Raw genomic sequence first — 18,475 nt, 5'->3', positions numbered from 1 at the left:
ATATGTATTTGCTGTGAGATCGGGTTGGATTTGTGGTTTTAGCCATCAGTATTTTTATTTACTTTGAAACAAATCACATCCAAGCCACAGTAGCACCCAATTAAAACAACACTATGCTAGTTTTATCATGCTGATTTGAGACTGTTAAAAACATCAAGGTCTTTGTAAATTGTTTAAAGTATAAATATTGTTTTAGAGTTGGTTGATGTCATTAAACCTGCATTATTACTTAATGCTGTATTACCTCATACACACAATGCCAAACTAATAGATGATAAATGTAGAGACAAAGGGAACATTTTTGAGTTACTTATTGTGGTTTTGTTATCTAGTTTAACAATGATGTTAATTTTGTAGATGTTTATATGATATTGAATGATACTGTAACCAATTATTTATATTATGTAATGTTTCTTTGATGAATTTAGCTTTTGCCTTACTGTTTCATGATGGATTGTGAAGTACATAACTATAATTCCTCCCTTAAAGGGACAGTTCATCCAAAAATGAAAATTCTGTCATCATTTAATCACCCCTCCACATGTTCTAAGGCTGTATGAGTTTCTGTCTTCTGTTGAACACAAAGGAAGATAATTTGAATAATGTTTGTAATCAGAAGTCAGTGCTAGCCATTGACTTCCATGGTATGGAAAAAATACAATGGAAGTCAATGGCTACCGTCAACTGTTTGGTAAATGATGCCGGATTTGTCATTTTTGGGTGAACTGTCCCTTTAAGAATGGCTTTTATTAACATTATTTGTTTGGATTCATTCTTGATAGCACACATCGGCAGGATGTAACGTTTTGGTGAAGAGTGGTTTATGAAGAATACGATTTTTTGTTGTTGTGGAATATGACTGATTATTCTAGCGTGTTCTAGTTCTCCAGCCAGTTTGTGTTGTGCTTTGCTGGTCGTTTTAAGTAGGCTACTTTTTGAGATCTGTTTTCCAGTTTTATAAATATCCTCAGATTGTGCTGTCCGTATTGCACCTGTGTCTGGATGAAATACTTGAATCTATCACAGTCTCCAAAGGTAGTAGGTATAAATACCAAAATTATTAGGATAATGGATTCACTTCACAATCCTCTCTCTTAAGTTTCGATACACAGTATATACTTTTAGTAGAGATTGCTTTTAAATGCAAACTATGTGAAAATGGTGTAATGTTGTTTAATATTTCTTATTTATGGTACCATTTTGTACTGTACTGTACTTATTAATTTGGAGTTTGCCTTTTTGAGTTAATGGTCTTGTGTGGGCATATATTTGACTTGAATTATTTGGTCATTTGAATTCTGGAAGGTGTTAAGATGAATAAATGTCTCAGGAATAAAATGACTCAGTTGCAGTGTTCTCTTGTTGAAAACAAACCACATCACCGAATAACAGCATATCAACAAAACAGCATCCTCTAGTGGTGTGTAATGGATTCAGGAATTTTTACCTGAATGCATGTGTCTGTGGATTGATGGATGGACGTGTATCATTCATCAGTCTTTTGAAATTGGACATATGTCTCAGGAACTTTTCTATATCAATCCTGTAGCTCAAATAGCAGGACACAGTGCTATTAATGCCAAGGTCATGGGTTTGATTACCAGGGAAAGCAAAAACTGATAATGTGTATCTTGAATGCCGTAAAAGTGTCTTGTCACTTGCATGAAATGTAAAGAATTTGACATTTTCCTGATCTTTTTTCTTTTCTCTTTCTTTCAACAAAAATGACCTTATAGTTGCTATCAGTATTTTGCTAAGTTTACTTGCACTGGCAAGCTCAATAGCTCAACTCTGTTATAGGAAAAATAATAGCTATTTATTTATTACAGAACAAAGGCACATGAATATGTGAATATATGAATACAAAAAAAATTATATTCTATCTACTTGTTTTTCTTTGTGTGTGTGTGTGTTATATACAGTGGGTACGGAAAGTATTCAGACCCCCTTAAATTTTTCACTCTTTGTTATATTGCAGCCATTTGCTAAAATCATTTAAGTTAATTTTTTTTCCCTCATTAATGTACACACAGCACCCCATATTGACAGAAAAACACAGAATTGTTGACATTTTTGCAGATTTATTAAAAAAGAAAAACTGAAATATCACATGGTCCTAAGTATTCAGACCCTTTGCTCAGTATTTAGTAGAAGCACCCTTTTGATCTAATACAGCCATGAGTCTTTTTGGGAAAGATGCAACAAGTTTTTCAGGGGATCCTCTGCCATTCCTCCTTGCAGATCCTCTCCAGTTCTGTCAGGTTGGATGGTAAACGTTGGTGGACAGCCATTTTTAGGTCTCTCCAGAGATGCTCAATTGGGTTTAAGTCACGGCTCTGGCTGGGCCATTCAAGAACAGTCACAGAGTTGTTGTGAAGCCACTCCTTCATTATTTTAGCTGTGTGCTTAGGGTCATTGTCTTGTTGGAAGATAAACCTTCGGCCCAGTCTGAGGTCCTGAGCACTCTGGAGAAGGTTTTCGTCCAGGATATCCCTGTACTTGGCCGCATTCATCATTGCAGGGACAGGACGACTGGTTGCAATTGAGGGAAAGATGAATGCGGCCAAGTACAGGGATATCCTGGACGAAAACTTTCTCCAGAGTGCTCAGGACCTCAGACTGGGCTGAAGGTTTACCTTCCAACAAGACAATGACCCTACGCACACAGCTAAAATAACGAAGGAGTGGCTTCACAACAACTCTGTGACTGTTCTTGAATGGCCCAGCCAGAGCCCTGACTTAAACCCAATTGAGCATCTCTGGAGAGACCTAAAAATTGCTGTCCACCAACGTTTACCATCCAATCTGACAGAACTGGAGAGGATCTGCAAGGAGGCATGGCAGAGGATCCCCAAATCCAGGTGTGAATAACTTGTTGCATCTTTCCCAAAAAGACTCATGGCTGTATTAGATCAAAAGGGTGCTTCTACTAAATACTGAGCAAAGGGTCTGAATACTTAGGACCATGTGATATTTCAGTTTTTCTTTTTTAATAAATCTGCAAAAATGTCAACAATTCTGTGTTTTTCTGTCAATATGGGGTGCTGTGTGTACATTAATGAGGGAAAAAAATGAACTTAAATGATTTTAGCAAATGGCTGCAATATAACAAAGAGTGAAACATTTAAGGGGGTCTGAATACTTTCCGTACCCACTGTATATATATACACACACCTTGCTACGTGTACTGGGTTAGGCTAACCGAGACTTGTCATTTGCACTTATATATTGTTGCTCTTTTGTTAGTTTTGACTGCTTTTATTGTCCTCATTTGTAAGTCGCTTTGGATAAAAGCGTCTGCTAAATGACTAAATGTAATGTAAATGAATATTGTCAGTAAATAATGTGTTGTGCAGTGGTATTTGCTATATTTTGCACTGATGCAGAGATGCTGGAAACTTTTTTTGTTAATATTTTTCATTATAATTATTTTTGAAACACAAGTCTAATCTTATTTCTCAATATTTTAAGATGCTAATGTTGTCAAAGAAGAAGTCATCTCATTAAGCTCAAATAGCCTATGTATTTTCACACGTGAAATAATTAACCCTGGGTCATTCTAAACCCCTGGATATCACACTGCTCATAATTGACCCGAGGTTAACAATTAATCCTGGGTATACATAACCTGACGTTTCACACGGCACGTTCCTAAACCCCTTAGCGTTCTTATTTGCATATTCGCGGTCAGTGTTGCTGATTGGACGAACGCAGCAAGCAACCTGTTTATATCTTAGGTTTAGTTTCCTTTGTTATGCTTATCAAATTTTCCCTGAATGGACTTTTCGGTGGACTTTAAAGGTAAGAATAAAACAGTCTTCACTCCTGTTCACGTGTTTAGTACTACAATAACCTTGGGCTAAGTACAGTGTGAAAAACCCTGGGGGGAAAGTTACTAGTCTTTGTTTTATAAAAACAAAACCATACTCACTATTTTCATTTATTTTTATATATAAAAATTAGTTGTGTTTTAACATACACAAGATAATCTGTAATTGCACTAGAAATTGATCGAGAACAGTGATACCAGCTTACTGGACTCTATAGAAGAGCTTGTATAAGTTATAGAGACTATACATAGCTGCAGAGATTATAAACAACCTTTAACAAGTCTCAGAGAAGAATACTTTGGCATATAGATTAACAGTCATTTGAGAGGACATCTAAATATCACAATATATCTGGATAACATACTGTTTGGTAGTGAATGCTTTGAGTCTACATGTATTTTCTTATAAGAACGTAACACACGAGAAGGCTGGAGTTTCATGGATCACCTGTCCTCCTTCAACATTCACTTGGTCTAAAAGGAAAGAAAACAACAACTGTGATTATTTCAGTAGGCTAGTCACAAAGATTACAAAGACATGAAAGTATAACATAAACAAAATAGACTAGCATCTAGATTATGAAATTTGGTTCAGAGCAGAAAAGGGGAAAATCTGAAAAAAGACAGCGGTACAGAAAAACTATTATTTTTTTATTAATAGGAGTGAACTATTCATCTCATGAAGCTTTACGAATTGTGTAAATGAATCAGAAACTGGTACAATATAAAACTATTGACTATAAGTTTTTAATTATTAATAGCCTATGGAACATCATATGTTTGAGGTGTATTGCAAAATACAGCATATAAAATATATAGAAATCTAAGTTGATTGAAATTGAAATTGTGATTTTATTGGATGATATTGGAAATATATTGGCTAGTAGTCTTGAATTTTATATTGGTCATTACATATATAGGCTAGGCCATATATTGGCCAGAATTATTTATATATCCATCATGCATTCCTATTTACAACTCGTCATGGGATTGGACGGTTGAAATTTCTGTTTCCATGGTAACAGCGACTTCACTGATTGGTGGATGTCTCATCAGGATTATAGTAGTTTAGTTCTTCACTGGGAACTTACCAAATTAAACTAAATTTAGTTTCATATTAAGTTAAAATCATATTGATTGTGCCTGTATACAGAATCATATAACATTCCTTAACCTCTGAGTTTACGGTAGGTTTGTCGGGTTGATACATTATCGCTAGACATCAGTTTATCGAAGGAAAAAAAGAATGGGATTTTTACTTCCAGAACTGTTGCACTGAAAAGGCATCCTGCTGATTCTTGTTTACCTTGTTCATCTTTTGGGAGTTAACAACAGCGACCTGTCAATAAAGAGAAAATGACACTTCAAGACACTCCGTTTTTGGACCATAGAGAGTTTTATTTGGACACCGATGGTGCTGTTACTTCCTTAAATCCACGCAGATCTTACCTCCGACATGACGGGCAGATTCATATGCGGATGTAGCCACATGGTCCTGCGGGTTTTGGCTCCCAGCCTCTGGTTCAGTTTCCGTAGTAACCTCTTCACCTTCCTGTCCCTTGGATCAGCACACTTCACCGCCTTTTTGGTGTACAATCTGTCATGATTGAAACAAGCGAGAACATGAGCGCCAAGATCTCGAGAGCTCCCTCCAAAACCTCTCTCTTTACATACGGCAAATCCCAAATCTCTTAATCTGCTACGCTTCAAGTCAGTGCAGGCCAAATTGGCTTCAGTTTCTACTTCCAGAATTTGATTTTTACTTCCAGAACTGTTGCACTGAAAAGACATCCTGCTGATTCTTGTTTACCTTGTTCATCTTTTGGGAGTTAACAACAGCGACCTGTCAATAAAGAGAAAATGACACTTCAAGACACTCCGTTTTTGGACCATAGAGAGTTTTATTTGGACACCGATGGTGCTGTTACTTCCTTAAATCCACGCAGATCTTACCTCCGACATGACGGGCAGATTCATATGCGGATGTAGCCACATGGTCCTGCGGGTTTTGGCTCCCAGCCTCTGGTTCAGTTTCCGTAGTAACCTCTTCACCTTCCTGTCCCTTGGATCAGCACACTTCACCGCCTTTTTGGTGTACAATCTGTCATGATTGAAACAAGCGAGAACATGAGCGCCAAGATCTCGAGAGCTCCCTCCAAAACCTCTCTCTTTACATACGGCAAATCCCAAATCTCTTAATCTGCTACGCTTCAAGTCAGTGCAGGCCAAATTGGCTTCAGTGAAGAAACAGTTTGGGCATTGTCCACCCAGCCTGAGTGCATTCTTTTGCTCTACTTGCCTGACAAGTACCGCTCTCAGTAATAAAAATCTGACCTGCTTAGACGGCAATGCCTGTGAGCTTTAATAGGGCATATTTTCCATGTCTGTGATTGCTCCAGGATGCCTGGAATACTTGCATTATGGCTCTTATGCTGCAATCTGGTCCCTCTGTCTGCCTCTCATACCTCAGAACGTCTTTGGTCCGGACTTTGCCGTGAGAGTACTGCATGCAGCACTGAACATCTCGCTGCATTTGCACACCCTTCCCTGGCATAGACAGAAATCACAAACCAGCAGCAGAATTCAACACAGAATCACACCTGGAACCCATCTTTAAGTATGGTAAACTGTGCGCATCAACTGGCATGCTCAACAGTTTGCAGAGGAAATCATGTGTCGTAATCAAATTTGGACTCCTTTTTTTTCCTTTTTGGAGCTTCCTGTGCCTCCCATCATGCTTTAACACACCTCATATCTTCAGACATGCGTGAAAAGTCCAGCATCCGAAGCTCCTGATCCGGTCTGGCTATCATAGCATTATGCCTCTTTCCCTCCCACCCACCCAGATCTGGTCCCAACCGCCCCGTTCCAACATCACAATAAGATGCGAGGGAGAGTTTCACCTTACCTTCCAGGCAGCCGAAGAGGACGGCCGAGAGGAAGAGGATGGAGACAGTCTGCAGGAACATGGTGGAACCTCAGAGGGATTTTTTCCTCCGTGCTGCCTGCTGTCCTCTTGTGCTGTTTTTATTTCTCTCCTCTCTCCCTCCCTTCCCCTATTTTTTTCTCTCACGCGCTAACACACCCACAATCTCCCTCGCTCCCCCCCTCGTGTGCTGTTTTCACAGTCGTAGCATCTCCCCTCACTGTTGAGAAATGCACAACTCTCTTCAATTAACACCTTGAGCTGTGCGAGCGCTGGTGTGACGCGTAGCATAATCGCTGCAATTTCGAGCCCATCGTCCCTGTTTGCTTGAGAATTTACAACTGCAAAGCTCTCAATAATTAAGAAATACAAACCGAATTCTTCCGATATTTGAAGAAACGAGATTAAAAACAGCAGTCCACAATGATATATGGGTCTGACGTCGAATCTAGAAGGGAAGGAAACACCTTACATTAAAATGCCCAACTTTTTGCAAACTTATGATTTATTGCAGTCGAAAATGTTGGAGCAGGATGAAATACAGCCCTGAGGTCTGACTTGCAGGGAGGAGTGTGAGAAAACATTTGAACGAACAAAACATCAGGAATCAATATGGATACTCATGTGCAGACATTTAGAGCCCGTCCTCATGTCGAGTTCTTGAGTCATGTGGAGAAGCTGTGTTGGGACTTTATGGTTTTGGCATACCTGGGATCATTAGATCGAAAATATGCCATCTGCGTGTCCAAGGTGGGTGTATAAGGCGTCCATGACCTCGCTCGCATCCATGGGCCAGTCGTCTTGCCTACATTTCTCGTTGGCAATTAAGGTATCACACCGAAGAAAACGTGCCAGCTGCCGCTCAAAGAGACCTCTGATCATTTTGTGAACCAAAAAAAAGTTCACAGGCTGTCGACATATGCACACAACTTTTACATGTTTTCTTTTCATTTACTTGAGTACTCCTAGTGGAAAAAAAAAAAAATAGAGGACTGAGAGGTGGCAAGTTTGAACCATTGCCCATGAGCCAGAAACCTAACTCCAGTGTTTGTCCAGATGAGCAGTCCTTGTCAGATAAGGGGTTTGCTAACTGAACACACCTGCATTATCCAAGGTTATGGATTCGTAATATTCAGATTCTGTAAATTCAGAATATATCAAACGTATGGAAGCCATTTTCACCACTGAATAACAAAAAAGGTAATTGCTACTTTTTTCTCTCAATTGCGTTTTCACATTTCGCAATTCTGACTTTATAACTTGCAATTGCGAGCTTAAATCTCACAATTATGAGAAAAAGTCAGAAATGCGAGTTATTATTATGCAGTTCTGAGAAAAAGTGTCAGAATTGCAAAAATGCAGAAATGCATTTTTTAACCCTATCTTATGCAGTGTGTAGCTTTTCATTTCTTAGACAAACATGTTGGAAGATGTACCCATGTACATTTTCCAGGATGACAATATCAAGATTCATTGGACCCAAATTGTAAAATAGTGCTTCAGTGAGCACGAGGAATCATTTTATGTACAAATTGCCCACCTGAAAATGAAAGCCTGAGCTTCTCCCATTGAAAGTCTTTGGGATGTGACTTTACAGAGTGGTTTGACTCTCCCATTGTCAAATACAAGATCTCTGCCAAAAATTAATGCAACTTATGATGGAAATAAGTGTTGTGATGCTGCATAACTTTGTCAAAACAATGTCACAACAAATGCAAAATGTTATCAATGCTAAAGAGAGTCCAACAAATTATTAGAGTGTGCAACTTTTTTTGGACAGGCAGTGTAAAGTAAATTCTAGCACATCCCAAAGACTTTCAAAGGGGTTAACATCAGGACTGTGTGGTGACCAATCTTTCGTAGTCTGAGCCTGATGAATCTTTGTATTGCATGGATATGTACATGGGTACATCTCCCAGCATGGTTGTTTAAGAAATGAAAAGCTACACTGCATTAGTTAGGATTAAAATAATTGTTGCAAAACATAGAAGAAACATAATAATCACGGCAATAATAATGCAATTCTAAAATATTAAGGTGCCCCTATTATGGATTTTCTTTAAATCACCTTTCATGCAGTGTGTAACGCAGCTCTAAGTGAATGAAAACATCCTGCAAAGTTTTACATTTGAAAGTGCACTGTGTATAAAGTTATTGTCTCTCAAAAGAAAGAGTCGACTCTGAGTCATTGAAACGAGTCGTTTTTAAAACGAATCCCAAGCCGTTTCATGTTGAAGTCAACATGAAACATTAGCATATTCCCTGCCCACTTTTGATCTTTTCGCTTTGGTCTGAATAAAAACGCAAATTAATTCTTTGCCACTAGGTGCAGCTTTTGGAGCAGTAAAATAGCTGTTTCCCCGGTAACGCTGTACACAAAACAGCACTGCGCTCACAAACGCTGCTTTATCAGGCATTACAGGCAAGATGAAATGAAAATGAGACCAATCGGACCAATCACCGCAGATTAGCGTCACGCAAAGGAGGGGTTTGGAAAAATGAATCGTTGAACGAATCGTTTGGGAGTCGTTGAGCAAGTAAGGTAAAAATAAATGCACATTATAAGACAATGAAAGTGTTTTTTGACCTTGCATGCATGCCAACCTGTTGTTGGGGACTCCCAAAACATGAACCTTTCATTACCCACTTTAAGAATTTGCTTATTTATATACGTGGCTATGCAGTTGTTCTAAATGATTTAGCAGGTTTCAATGCGAATACCAAGTTGCTCTGGCACTAATCAAGAGTGCATTCTGGTCTGCTTTTATGGATTGCCAATTACACACAAATGAATCCGCTTTTCTCAAAAGCCTTATGATTTGCAGTGTTAGTGTAGAACAAACAATGAAGAACATGCGATGTGAATATTTAATACTTCAGGTTAAGGGGTTTATTCAAATTCGTAACCCTTAGTGTGAGCAGTAGCAATACTGATGAACACTAATGAACTTTTAGCTCTCCATAGAACAAAGATCTCAAAGTTTGCAGCTGATGAGTTCAGTCCCTTTGCACTACAGCATCCTTCTGTTAACTTGTCATCGTAGCATATTACAAAAAGACTATCCACACAAAAACAACTATGCAAAGAATTCTCAGCATGCATACTAGAGTTCTTCATCACGGTCTTAAATTTCTCATGTAATGACTCACATACTTGCTCGTCTTCATCTAAAATTAATTAACTTTATGTCCTGGATCAAGACAGAAAGCCAACTAAACTAACATAAAATATTGGTTTTCAATTTTTTGGCAATGTTTTTATTTCTGCTGGATCGACAGCATCTCTCTAACTGCGAGACCACCAGAACTATCCATTCAAGGCAGACTGTTTTCCCCTGGGGGACATGCTTTAGTTAAATCTCAGGAAAGACATGCTATGCTGCGATGATCGTGCGCACTCTGCTCAGTTCCTCCTGACCTGGTGATTCATAAAAATCTTTGAATAAGTTGGCATGTAAAATCTGGTCTTTAAGCTCCATGCCTGAAGACAAAGTCCTAGATATTTAGAGGTAAACAGTGATACCCATCTCATCCTGGATATTGAGGTAGACTGGCAGTCTGATTCTGGAATAGCCTCAGACGGCGCACTGCTTATAGTCCTTTCACTGACTGTCTGATGCATATTGAACACAAACCTGCAAAGCACTTGCTAAAATCACAAGCTTCAATTAGATTTCATTCTACACAACTACCGTTTTCATATGGTGGCCGTGGACTTTTATTCTTACTGGTTTGACCACAGTCTACAAGACCGTAGGGTGTCCTGTTTGTCATTTTAGGTTTCAAAAGTGTGCCAAAATGACAAAAGAAGTGCTTCGGTTCATGAAATCAATAGTTTTTGCAGTAAGGAAAGGCCTTTCAAAGAACTAATCATAGTTTGTCAGGTTATTGCCATCAAATATATTGTGGTTTATTTTCTGACTGAAATAATCGTTAATAATTTCTTTTTAGATTAACGTACATTTTCAACAAGTCTACATGCATTTAACTTGTTACAATTATTTACAGAGAAGTCATAATTTAAATGTTTCCATTTCCAATCATTATAATATGATCAACCAGATTAAAGGCATGTAAAAACAAACTGTTGTTGGTTCCTCACATGTTGTTCAAAAGATCTTTTCCAGTCTTAAGCCCGAGACACACTGCATGATTTTAGCAATCATAAGATCATTCCATATCAAACTGTGCGACATGGATCTAATAAACTTGGGTACGACATGCATGTAGACTGTACAAAGATGACACCTAGTGACTCGTAGGCTACGACGCACATTTCTATAGAAGAATAAAACATCAGCATGCGCTAGTAGTAAACAAAAAAAGCATTATGAATCACACTTTAGCAGTTGTAGTTTCTATGTTCGCTGAAAAAAGTGGAAGCCGCCAAAGAGAAAGGGTAAGACCTCGATGTAAGCAGTTTTCTGTTTTAGCACCAGGTCTCATTTTATTGGCTTGTCAGTAGACATATGTCATAGCAGCACTGTGCGATGATCATGCTGAATTTCTAACACTCTCAGAAAATGATCATAGACTGTCTGTGGTTGCAAGACCGTGACAATGGGCCATATTTAAACCTCTCTCACTGTACGACATATGACCACCGATTAGGAGCCACAATCACAGAAATCACCACGATTGCTTCACGATGCCAACCTTTCATCTGGGACAGCCGAAAATTGTGCAGTGTCTCGGGCTTTAGTGGGCAAAGTAATTCATAATCTGCAGCCCAGATTTATAGCTAATAATCAAAAGTTTGAAACACTCAAAGCAGCACAAATGCACACATCATTTTAGCCCTCTCGCACAATGAACACACAACACTCTTTAGAAAAAGATAAAAGAACTTCACTTTATTCAAACATTCAACATTTTTATAAGAATTTTAGTGAAAAATACAATTGGTACTTTACAACCTTGACAACTGTACACTTTTATCAAACTGCTCAAGCATTACCAACATCACAATGAAAAAAATAACCCGTTCCAGCGATCTTTCCTCTCGTTTGAGTTCTCAAATCTGAAATGAAATTTCAGAACTTGTTGAAAGTCTTCATATGCATATTTTTGCACCTTTTCAGTCAGTCCAGGGTACCTACACAAGAGTGACACAGAAAGCAAACAGTAGAATTGAAAAGAAATAACCTTTTACACATGGATGAATTGCTTCATTCTACCAAAGTTTGGTTCAATTCACCTTCACAGGTCATGTGTCACATTGTAATTTTGGCTCTAAACCGTAACAAATTTGCATCATCAGCCCAAGTAACACTGTGCTTACTAGTTTTAACTGTTCACCATTGTAACTATTGATTTAAGACAAGAACCTCCAGCAATTTACAACAGATTGCATTCATACTGTGAATCATTATATGAACTGTACCCAGACCACTTTTGCGAGTAGATTCAGTGCAGGTTACTGCTGGCCTTTCACAAAAACCAAGTGAACCAAACTCTCGACAACAAAGCAAAATATCTTTATTGAAACAGCCATGTTATTACCAACTGCCTTCATTTCTGAATTCCTAGAATCAAAGGTCTTCGTGATCACATATAATCTGACTCCATGGCAGAATATTGTTTGGTTTTAGGCTTACAGTTCTTGGAAAAATGAGGCTTGAAGGGAAGAAAGAAATATAGGCAATCAGAATGATCCATAAAACATTCTCCCACTCCTTTAGACCATTTCCAGCAGGAAATAACATTAAATTATGACTCTCTTACCTTCCAAAAACGCAAACTCATCTATTGCTTCAATAGCATTGTCTGCCAAAAGAGAAAAAGCACCAATCATTACAGCATCAATACCACTGATGTTTTTAGTTAAAATTCTATTTAAACCATTTTAGAATTTACCGTATAACTTACCCAAGTCTTTACGTTGAAGGGTTTTTCTCTTTCCCTGTTGTGCATAAACAAGAGCGTCCTTGGCGATCATTTCAACAAAAAGCTCCTGCGGGCAGAACAATAATCAGTACCATTTTGTTAACCGAGATATATTCGTCTTTACCCACCCGAGTGTATAGGTGGGGCCATCCATACATTTTGTCCTTGGCCCTGATGGCCCCATCAAAGTTTATATATCAATAAATCTGCCCTACACTCTTAAAAATAAAGGTGCTTCAAAAGATTCTTCAAGCGATGCCATAGAAGAACCATTTTTGGTTCCAGAAAGAACCATTCAGTCAAAGGTTCTTTAAAGAACCATCTCTTTCTTACCTTTTTATAATCTGAAGAACCTTCTTTCGCCACAAAGAACCTTTTGTGAAACAGAAAGGTTCTTCAGATGTTAAAGGTTCTTTATGGAACCATTTAGACCAAAAGGTTCTTCTATGGCATCGTGAAGCACCTTTATTTTTAAGAGTGTAGTTGGAACTGGAATTCAGAATATCCAGACAGACAAGCACTGTATCCATGAACGTGAACATAGCATTAAAATTCTCATATTATGTACATAATATTTGTGTCATAGGGGCAGTCAAAATTTTTCTGGCACTGTGAGAACTTAATCTGAATTTTAATTGCGGACGCATTGGTGTCAGTGATTGGTTATTTATATTTAGTCATATTACATTTACTCATGGGATATTGTTTAAATGTGACCTAAAAAAAATTTTACAACCAGAAACTAAAACCGAAATGACAGGCAAACAGAGAGAAAGACAGAAAATCTTACCTTCATTGATCTCGTACATCCATTTTTATGCCCTAAAAACATTTCTGTAATTGATTCTGTATTGCTGTTGCAAATTCTGCTGGTTTGTCATCAAGATCATGTAATTTAGCTGGCTAACATACAAATGGTTTTGTTGAAATTGCAAAAAATTACATTAATAAAAAAAAAGTACAAACAACGAACTAGGCATGGGCCGGTATGAGATTTTGACGGTATGATAACCTTAAGCAAAAATATCACGGTTTCACAGTATTGTCGTAGCAACTCTAAAATGTGTTATTTTTAAATTACTGGGTAAACTTTTTTTTTAAAATTCCGCTGAACACAATATATTTTGTTTTTGAGCAAAATACAGAATATTAGGAACAGTAGAATTTTTTTTTCCGATTTGTTAACTAAAAAGAAATCTTTATTTAACCTAAATCTGTAATTTCAGTTATTTAATTTTAGTTATTCATATACATATCATTTATATAATTTCGTTATATAATTTCATATACATAATTTGATTTAATAATAACCCAATTTGAAGCAAAAACAGAATGTTCTGTTCTGACTAGCTTTGTGAAATTATACTACATGCCTGAACGAAACAAACAGCAGGAGCTCTGAATGAGACGCAGATTCACTCTCTGACAGCAGGAGGCGCTCATGGAACATCAGATACAGCGTTTCCTCGGTTACCGCTTTAAACAAAGCAGCGCTGTGCTGAAACACTGCTTTAAGTCCCGTTCACACCAAGAACGATAACTATAAAGATAACGATATTAGCGTCCACACCAGTGAACGATATCGTCTGTTTATTCTACATGCGTCTGTCTCTTCAAATTCTTGAGCTCGTTACAGCAGGATGGATTCTGATTGGATGTCAGTGTTTTATCGTTCATCAGCTGGAAAAAAATCGTTTTGAAAGTGATCACAACGATATCGTTCCTCTGTATCGTTATCGTTATAGTTGTGGTGTGGACTCTGCTATTCTTTAATATTGAGAACGATTTTTAGAACTATATTTTTATCGTTATCTTTATAGTTATCGTGCTTGGTGTGAACGGGCCTTTAAAGTCCACGTGAACCGGAAGTTGCTGCCGACTTTATTTCAGTGTAGTGACGTATTTCCAGCTGAAACGGAATATTGAATAGAGGGCATGGTTTTATGTTTGCGCTCCTCCTCTCTGTCTCTCACTCATAGCAATCTAATGGTTGGAGGGGTGTGTTTAAGGATACAGATTTTGATTAAAGTTTACGAAGACAAACTATTTTTTTTAGCAGATTAATTTGCACGGATTAATTGTTTACATCAAGACTAGCAATGTGTGCTAGTAAAATAAATAAAGTCAATTCTGATTTCATGCGGACTTTAATATGAACTATACAGAGACGAGATGGAAAGAAAATACCACGTAAACTTTTCTGAAGACAGTCAGCTCCCCTCAGAAACACATTCATATAAACCCCAAAACAATATTGAGGATTTCCTTCAAATAGTTTGTGCATCATGAACAGTGAGTGATCTGCCGGCTACAGTATTTTTCTCTGTGCGTCTGTCTTCAGCGTCTCTGGCCTGTGTTAACAGACTTCATATTTTCACATAAATGACATTTTGGAAAATGATTGCATCGCAACACAGTTTGTGCAAGTCCAGAACAGAGACGAGCTGCAATAAGACAAAAAACATCCGGTTGCCGATCGCGTAAGCTCCAGGGGAAGCTCCTTAAGTTCGACCGTCCTACACACACTTGACTGACCGCTCGCTCGCACCAACAGGAGGAGGGTCGTGTTACTCTCTACACTGCACTCAACCTGAGGGATTTCTACACTTTCAGTCTTTGAGGAGACATGAAAAACAGTGCATAACGTGCTATAACGGAAAATATTAGCGGTTTTGAAACCGTGAAATTTTCAAATCGCGGTATACCTTGAAAACGGTAATCAGCCCATGCCTACAACAAACCATAATTAATGTAAAAGTATTTATAAATTCATGGAGTAATATTTTGCCTGTTCACTTCAGAGTTCACTTACAGAGTAAAAAATTCCTGACAATCACCCCCATGTCATGTTTTTCTTCAGTTTGTGGTTAAAAAGTATACTTTTTAAAAAAAAATCTAGATTTCACTAGATTAGAACCTTATTCCTCAGCTGGGATCGTGTAGAGCCCCTTGAAGCTGCACAGAAACTTCAATTTGGACCTTCAACCCCATTGGCCGCCATTGAAGCCCACAAGAGAAAAATCCTGGAATGGTACATATTGGATGACATGGGGGGCGAGTAAATCATCAGGAAATGTATATTCTGCAAGTGAACTAATCCTTTAATTTCCAGCTTTTGATTCTTTTTTTTGTAAATAATCGAAATATATATTTTTTTAAGAGAGAAAATGTGGCAAATTTAGAACAAATATAAACAAAACTTACTGTTTAATGAAAATATATCAATATTATTTATAGAAAATATTAAAAACACAAATAATAAATTGATGCAAGTTATCTGACATACAAAGAGACAGGCAGAACTTAGAGAGAGAGAGAAGAAATTGATCTATGACATGATAGACGGCGAGACAGAAGAAGGGAGGAGAGAGCGATGAATCCAGCACGTGTTTACAAACCATCAGTAATGTAAAAGTATTTATAAATTCATGGAGTAATATTTTGCCTGTTCACTTCAGAGTTCACTTACCGAGTAAAAAAATCCTGATAATCACCCCCATGTCATTCATTTTTTTTTAAATCTAGATTTCACTAGATTAGAACCTTATTCCTCGGCTGGGATCCTGTAGAGCTCTTTGAAGCCCACAAGAGAAAAATCCTGGAATGGTTTCCTCAAAAACTTTCTATGCGACTGAAGAAAGAAAGACATGTACATCTTGGATGACACGGCGAGTAAATCATCAGGAAATGTATATTCTGCAAGTGAACTAATCCTTTAATTTCCAGCTTTTGATTCTTTTTTTTTTGTAAATAATCTAAATATATATTTTTTAAGAGAGAAAATGTGGCAAATTTAGAACAAATATAAACAAAACTTACTGTTTAATGAAAATATATCAATATTATTTATAGAAAATATTAAAAATACTAATAATAAATTGATGCAAGTTATCTGACATACAAAGAGACAGGCAGAACTTAGAGAGAGAGAGAAGAAATTGATCTATGACATGATAGACGGCGAGACAGAAGAAGGGAGGAGAGAGCGATGAATCCAGCACGTGTTTGTGTGTGTATCTCACCGTGGCTTTAGCTATGATGAACACAGACTCTTGACTGGCCAGACTCACATCCGGGTCGGCTTTCATCAGAGCTTTGATGCGAGACAGCGGTAGCTTGGCGAGACGGTGCTGCTGCGCGGCTGCGATGGGCCCAGCTTGCCCGTTCCCTCCGTCCTCCTCCGGCTCGGCGCTTCGGGGCTCGTCCTCTGCTCCGCTGCGGTCCAACTCAGACTCCGCGGGAGCTGCAGACGCAGACGCAGTCGCCGCCATTGACGCAAGCGGCTCGCAATAGAACGCGTTCCAAAAAGCGTTCCGAAAGCGGAGCGTCTAATCTTCTCCCGCCAAATCTGACTGTAAACACAAGCTCGAGGCGGACGGCGGAAGCGACGTCACAGCGCCACGTCATGTTCGCGGGTCAACTCATTCCATTGTGTAAAGGCCAACTCAAAGATGTTATCTTTTATTATGAAAATCCAAAGCTGTTATCTGTTGAACATGTTGTTAATTTTCATATATTGAATGCAAAATTCTTCATTCTTAAGCAAAAATGGCTTCAATCTCCTTTGTCTTTCCCCATTTTGGACTCTCTTGTTTCATCTCTTAGACTTACTAATAACAAAAAGAGTGCCAAACTTTTGATGCATTATGACAACTTTTCTAAAAGAATGTAAGTTTATTTGTGCACTTTTATGTATCGATAATAAGTAATTTGACATGCAAATACAGAAAAAAGTGTGTAAAGTCCATTAAACAGCGCCGTTGACAAATTGAACACTTCAAGGAAGGTTGATTATTAATTGATTATAGATGACATGTTTCCTCAGTTCAGAGAAACTGGTTCGTGAAAACAACAGAGGAAGTACATTCTGTAAAAACTCCACTACAGCCAATAATAGGCTACTTAAGATCATGGATACATAGAAGAAAAGACAGATTTGATAAGGGGGGGAAGTAAATGTTGGAGTAAATAAACAGTGTAATGCTTAAGGCCTATTTTAAATCTAAAACCATTCCATACCACACCAAAAATCGCATGCCTCATTATACCGCAGAATTCATTTTCATTGCTTTCAATGCTTTGTTGTCATCACATAGTATCATGGTACCATTGAATACTGTGGTATTTTTGAATAATTCGTTTTGGATGTATATGGTAACTATTCAGTTTGGTAAATGGGCTAGTTGTCACTCTTTTTTATTCCACTGAAGGTTTCTTTTGGTAGGTTTATTTTTTCATAAGTGAATGCATGAAGTGGTAAAAATGACCCATATTGGAATTAATGTTAAAAAAAAAGGTTTCCATTAACTTCCATAGTATGGAAAAATACATAAATGAATTGGGACCACAAACTGTTTGGCTGCCTTCTTTTGTGTTCAGCAGAAGAAAGAAATTCATACAGGTTTGGAACAACTTGAGGGTGATTCAATCATGAGAGAATTTGTATGCATTTATTTATTTAAGGTGAATTATTCCTTTAATGTACAAATGAAAATAATTGGTGATACACAAATGTTTTAATATATCAAACATGTTTATTTGTCCCCTTTCTTTCCTTCAATTCGACCTGCATGCTTTATGCGTTCTTGGGCCAGTGATACACATTTTTCCACCATCGTATGACCAAGAAATATGAAAAGGACATTGAGAACAAGTTTTTGAAGAATATGTGGAATTCAAGGGTTGGCAAAAAGACAGTTCTGGAGTATATATATGTGTGGGCTGTCACAAAATGGGAACCTGCCATTATACTTTTTTCAGTCTAAACAGTAAAACAACCGTAAAATCATTTCATGAAATCGAACAATTATAAATGAGGTAAATACAGAAAAAAC

At 37.7% G+C, this 18,475-nt stretch overlaps 2 protein-coding genes across 6 annotated transcripts; both read right to left on the bottom strand.

Moving 5' to 3' along the window:
- Positions 1–3,937: 3,937 nt before the first annotated feature.
- Positions 3,938–6,902, bottom strand: LOC107597158 (C-C motif chemokine 17-like). 3 transcript variants are annotated; one of them, XM_016288109.1, is made up of 5 exons: positions 6,738–6,902; positions 6,247–6,376; positions 5,783–5,930; positions 5,136–5,168; positions 3,938–4,297 (listed from the first exon to the last, which is right to left on the bottom strand). In XM_016288109.1, exons 1-5 carry the CDS (start codon positions 6,796–6,798, stop codon positions 4,295–4,297), a joined length of 375 nt encoding a protein of 124 aa, XP_016143595.1. In that variant the 5' UTR covers positions 6,799–6,902; the 3' UTR covers positions 3,938–4,294. The 3 variants fall into 3 exon arrangements, with proteins under 3 accessions (XP_016143595.1, XP_016143592.1, XP_016143594.1); XM_016288106.1 differs by having other exon boundaries at positions 3,938–4,303; positions 6,738–6,901; XM_016288108.1 differs by lacking the exon at positions 5,136–5,168 and adding an exon at positions 5,640–5,672 and having other exon boundaries at positions 3,938–4,303; positions 6,738–6,900.
- Positions 6,903–11,655: 4,753 nt separating this feature from the next.
- Positions 11,656–17,080, bottom strand: pole4 (polymerase (DNA-directed), epsilon 4, accessory subunit). Of its 3 annotated transcripts, none has more exons than XR_001610439.1 (5): positions 16,664–17,080; positions 12,624–12,708; positions 12,480–12,521; positions 12,258–12,371; positions 11,656–11,850 (listed from the first exon to the last, which is right to left on the bottom strand). XR_001610439.1 is itself a non-coding variant. In XM_016288105.1 (4 exons), the coding sequence occupies exons 1-4, from the start codon at positions 16,910–16,912 to the stop codon at positions 11,837–11,839; spliced, it is 390 nt and encodes a 129-aa protein (XP_016143591.1). In that variant the 5' UTR covers positions 16,913–17,080; the 3' UTR covers positions 11,660–11,836. The 3 variants fall into 3 exon arrangements, 1 of the variants encoding a protein (XP_016143591.1); XR_001610440.1 differs by having other exon boundaries at positions 12,258–12,356; XM_016288105.1 differs by lacking the exon at positions 12,258–12,371 and having other exon boundaries at positions 11,660–11,850.
- Positions 17,081–18,475: the final 1,395 nt, after the last annotated feature.

The sequence above is a fragment of the Sinocyclocheilus grahami genome, unplaced genomic scaffold (assembly GCF_001515645.1).
Source record: "Sinocyclocheilus grahami isolate Dianchi unplaced genomic scaffold, SAMN03320097.WGS_v1.1 scaffold229.1, whole genome shotgun sequence".
In the NCBI taxonomy this organism is placed as follows: Eukaryota; Metazoa; Chordata; class Actinopteri; order Cypriniformes; family Cyprinidae; genus Sinocyclocheilus; species Sinocyclocheilus grahami.
Note: the sequence above shows the minus strand (reverse complement) of the source record. Positions and strands in the feature narration are given on the sequence as shown.

Excerpts from the sequence above, each read along its gene's own strand:
- LOC107597158 (XM_016288106.1), bottom strand. The coding sequence starts at position 6,798 with ATGTTCCTGCAGACTGTCTCCATCCTCTTCCTCTCGGCCGTCCTCTTC. Across the intron at positions 6,377-6,737 it reads CCTCTTCGGCTGCCTGGAAG|GGAAGGGTGTGCAAATGCAG; the intron begins GTAAGGTGAAAC and ends TGTCTATGCCAG. Across the intron at positions 5,931-6,246 it reads TGCAGCATAAGAGCCATAAT|ATTGTACACCAAAAAGGCGG; the intron begins GCAAGTATTCCA and ends CAATCATGACAG.
- pole4 (XM_016288105.1), bottom strand. The coding sequence starts at position 16,912 with ATGGCGGCGACTGCGTCTGCGTCTGCAGCTCCCGCGGAGTCTGAGTTG. Across the intron at positions 12,709-16,663 it reads TCATCATAGCTAAAGCCACG|GAGCTTTTTGTTGAAATGAT; the intron begins GTGAGATACACA and ends TTCTGCCCGCAG. Across the intron at positions 12,522-12,623 it reads CCTTCAACGTAAAGACTTGG|ACAATGCTATTGAAGCAATA; the intron begins GTAAGTTATACG and ends CTCTTTTGGCAG.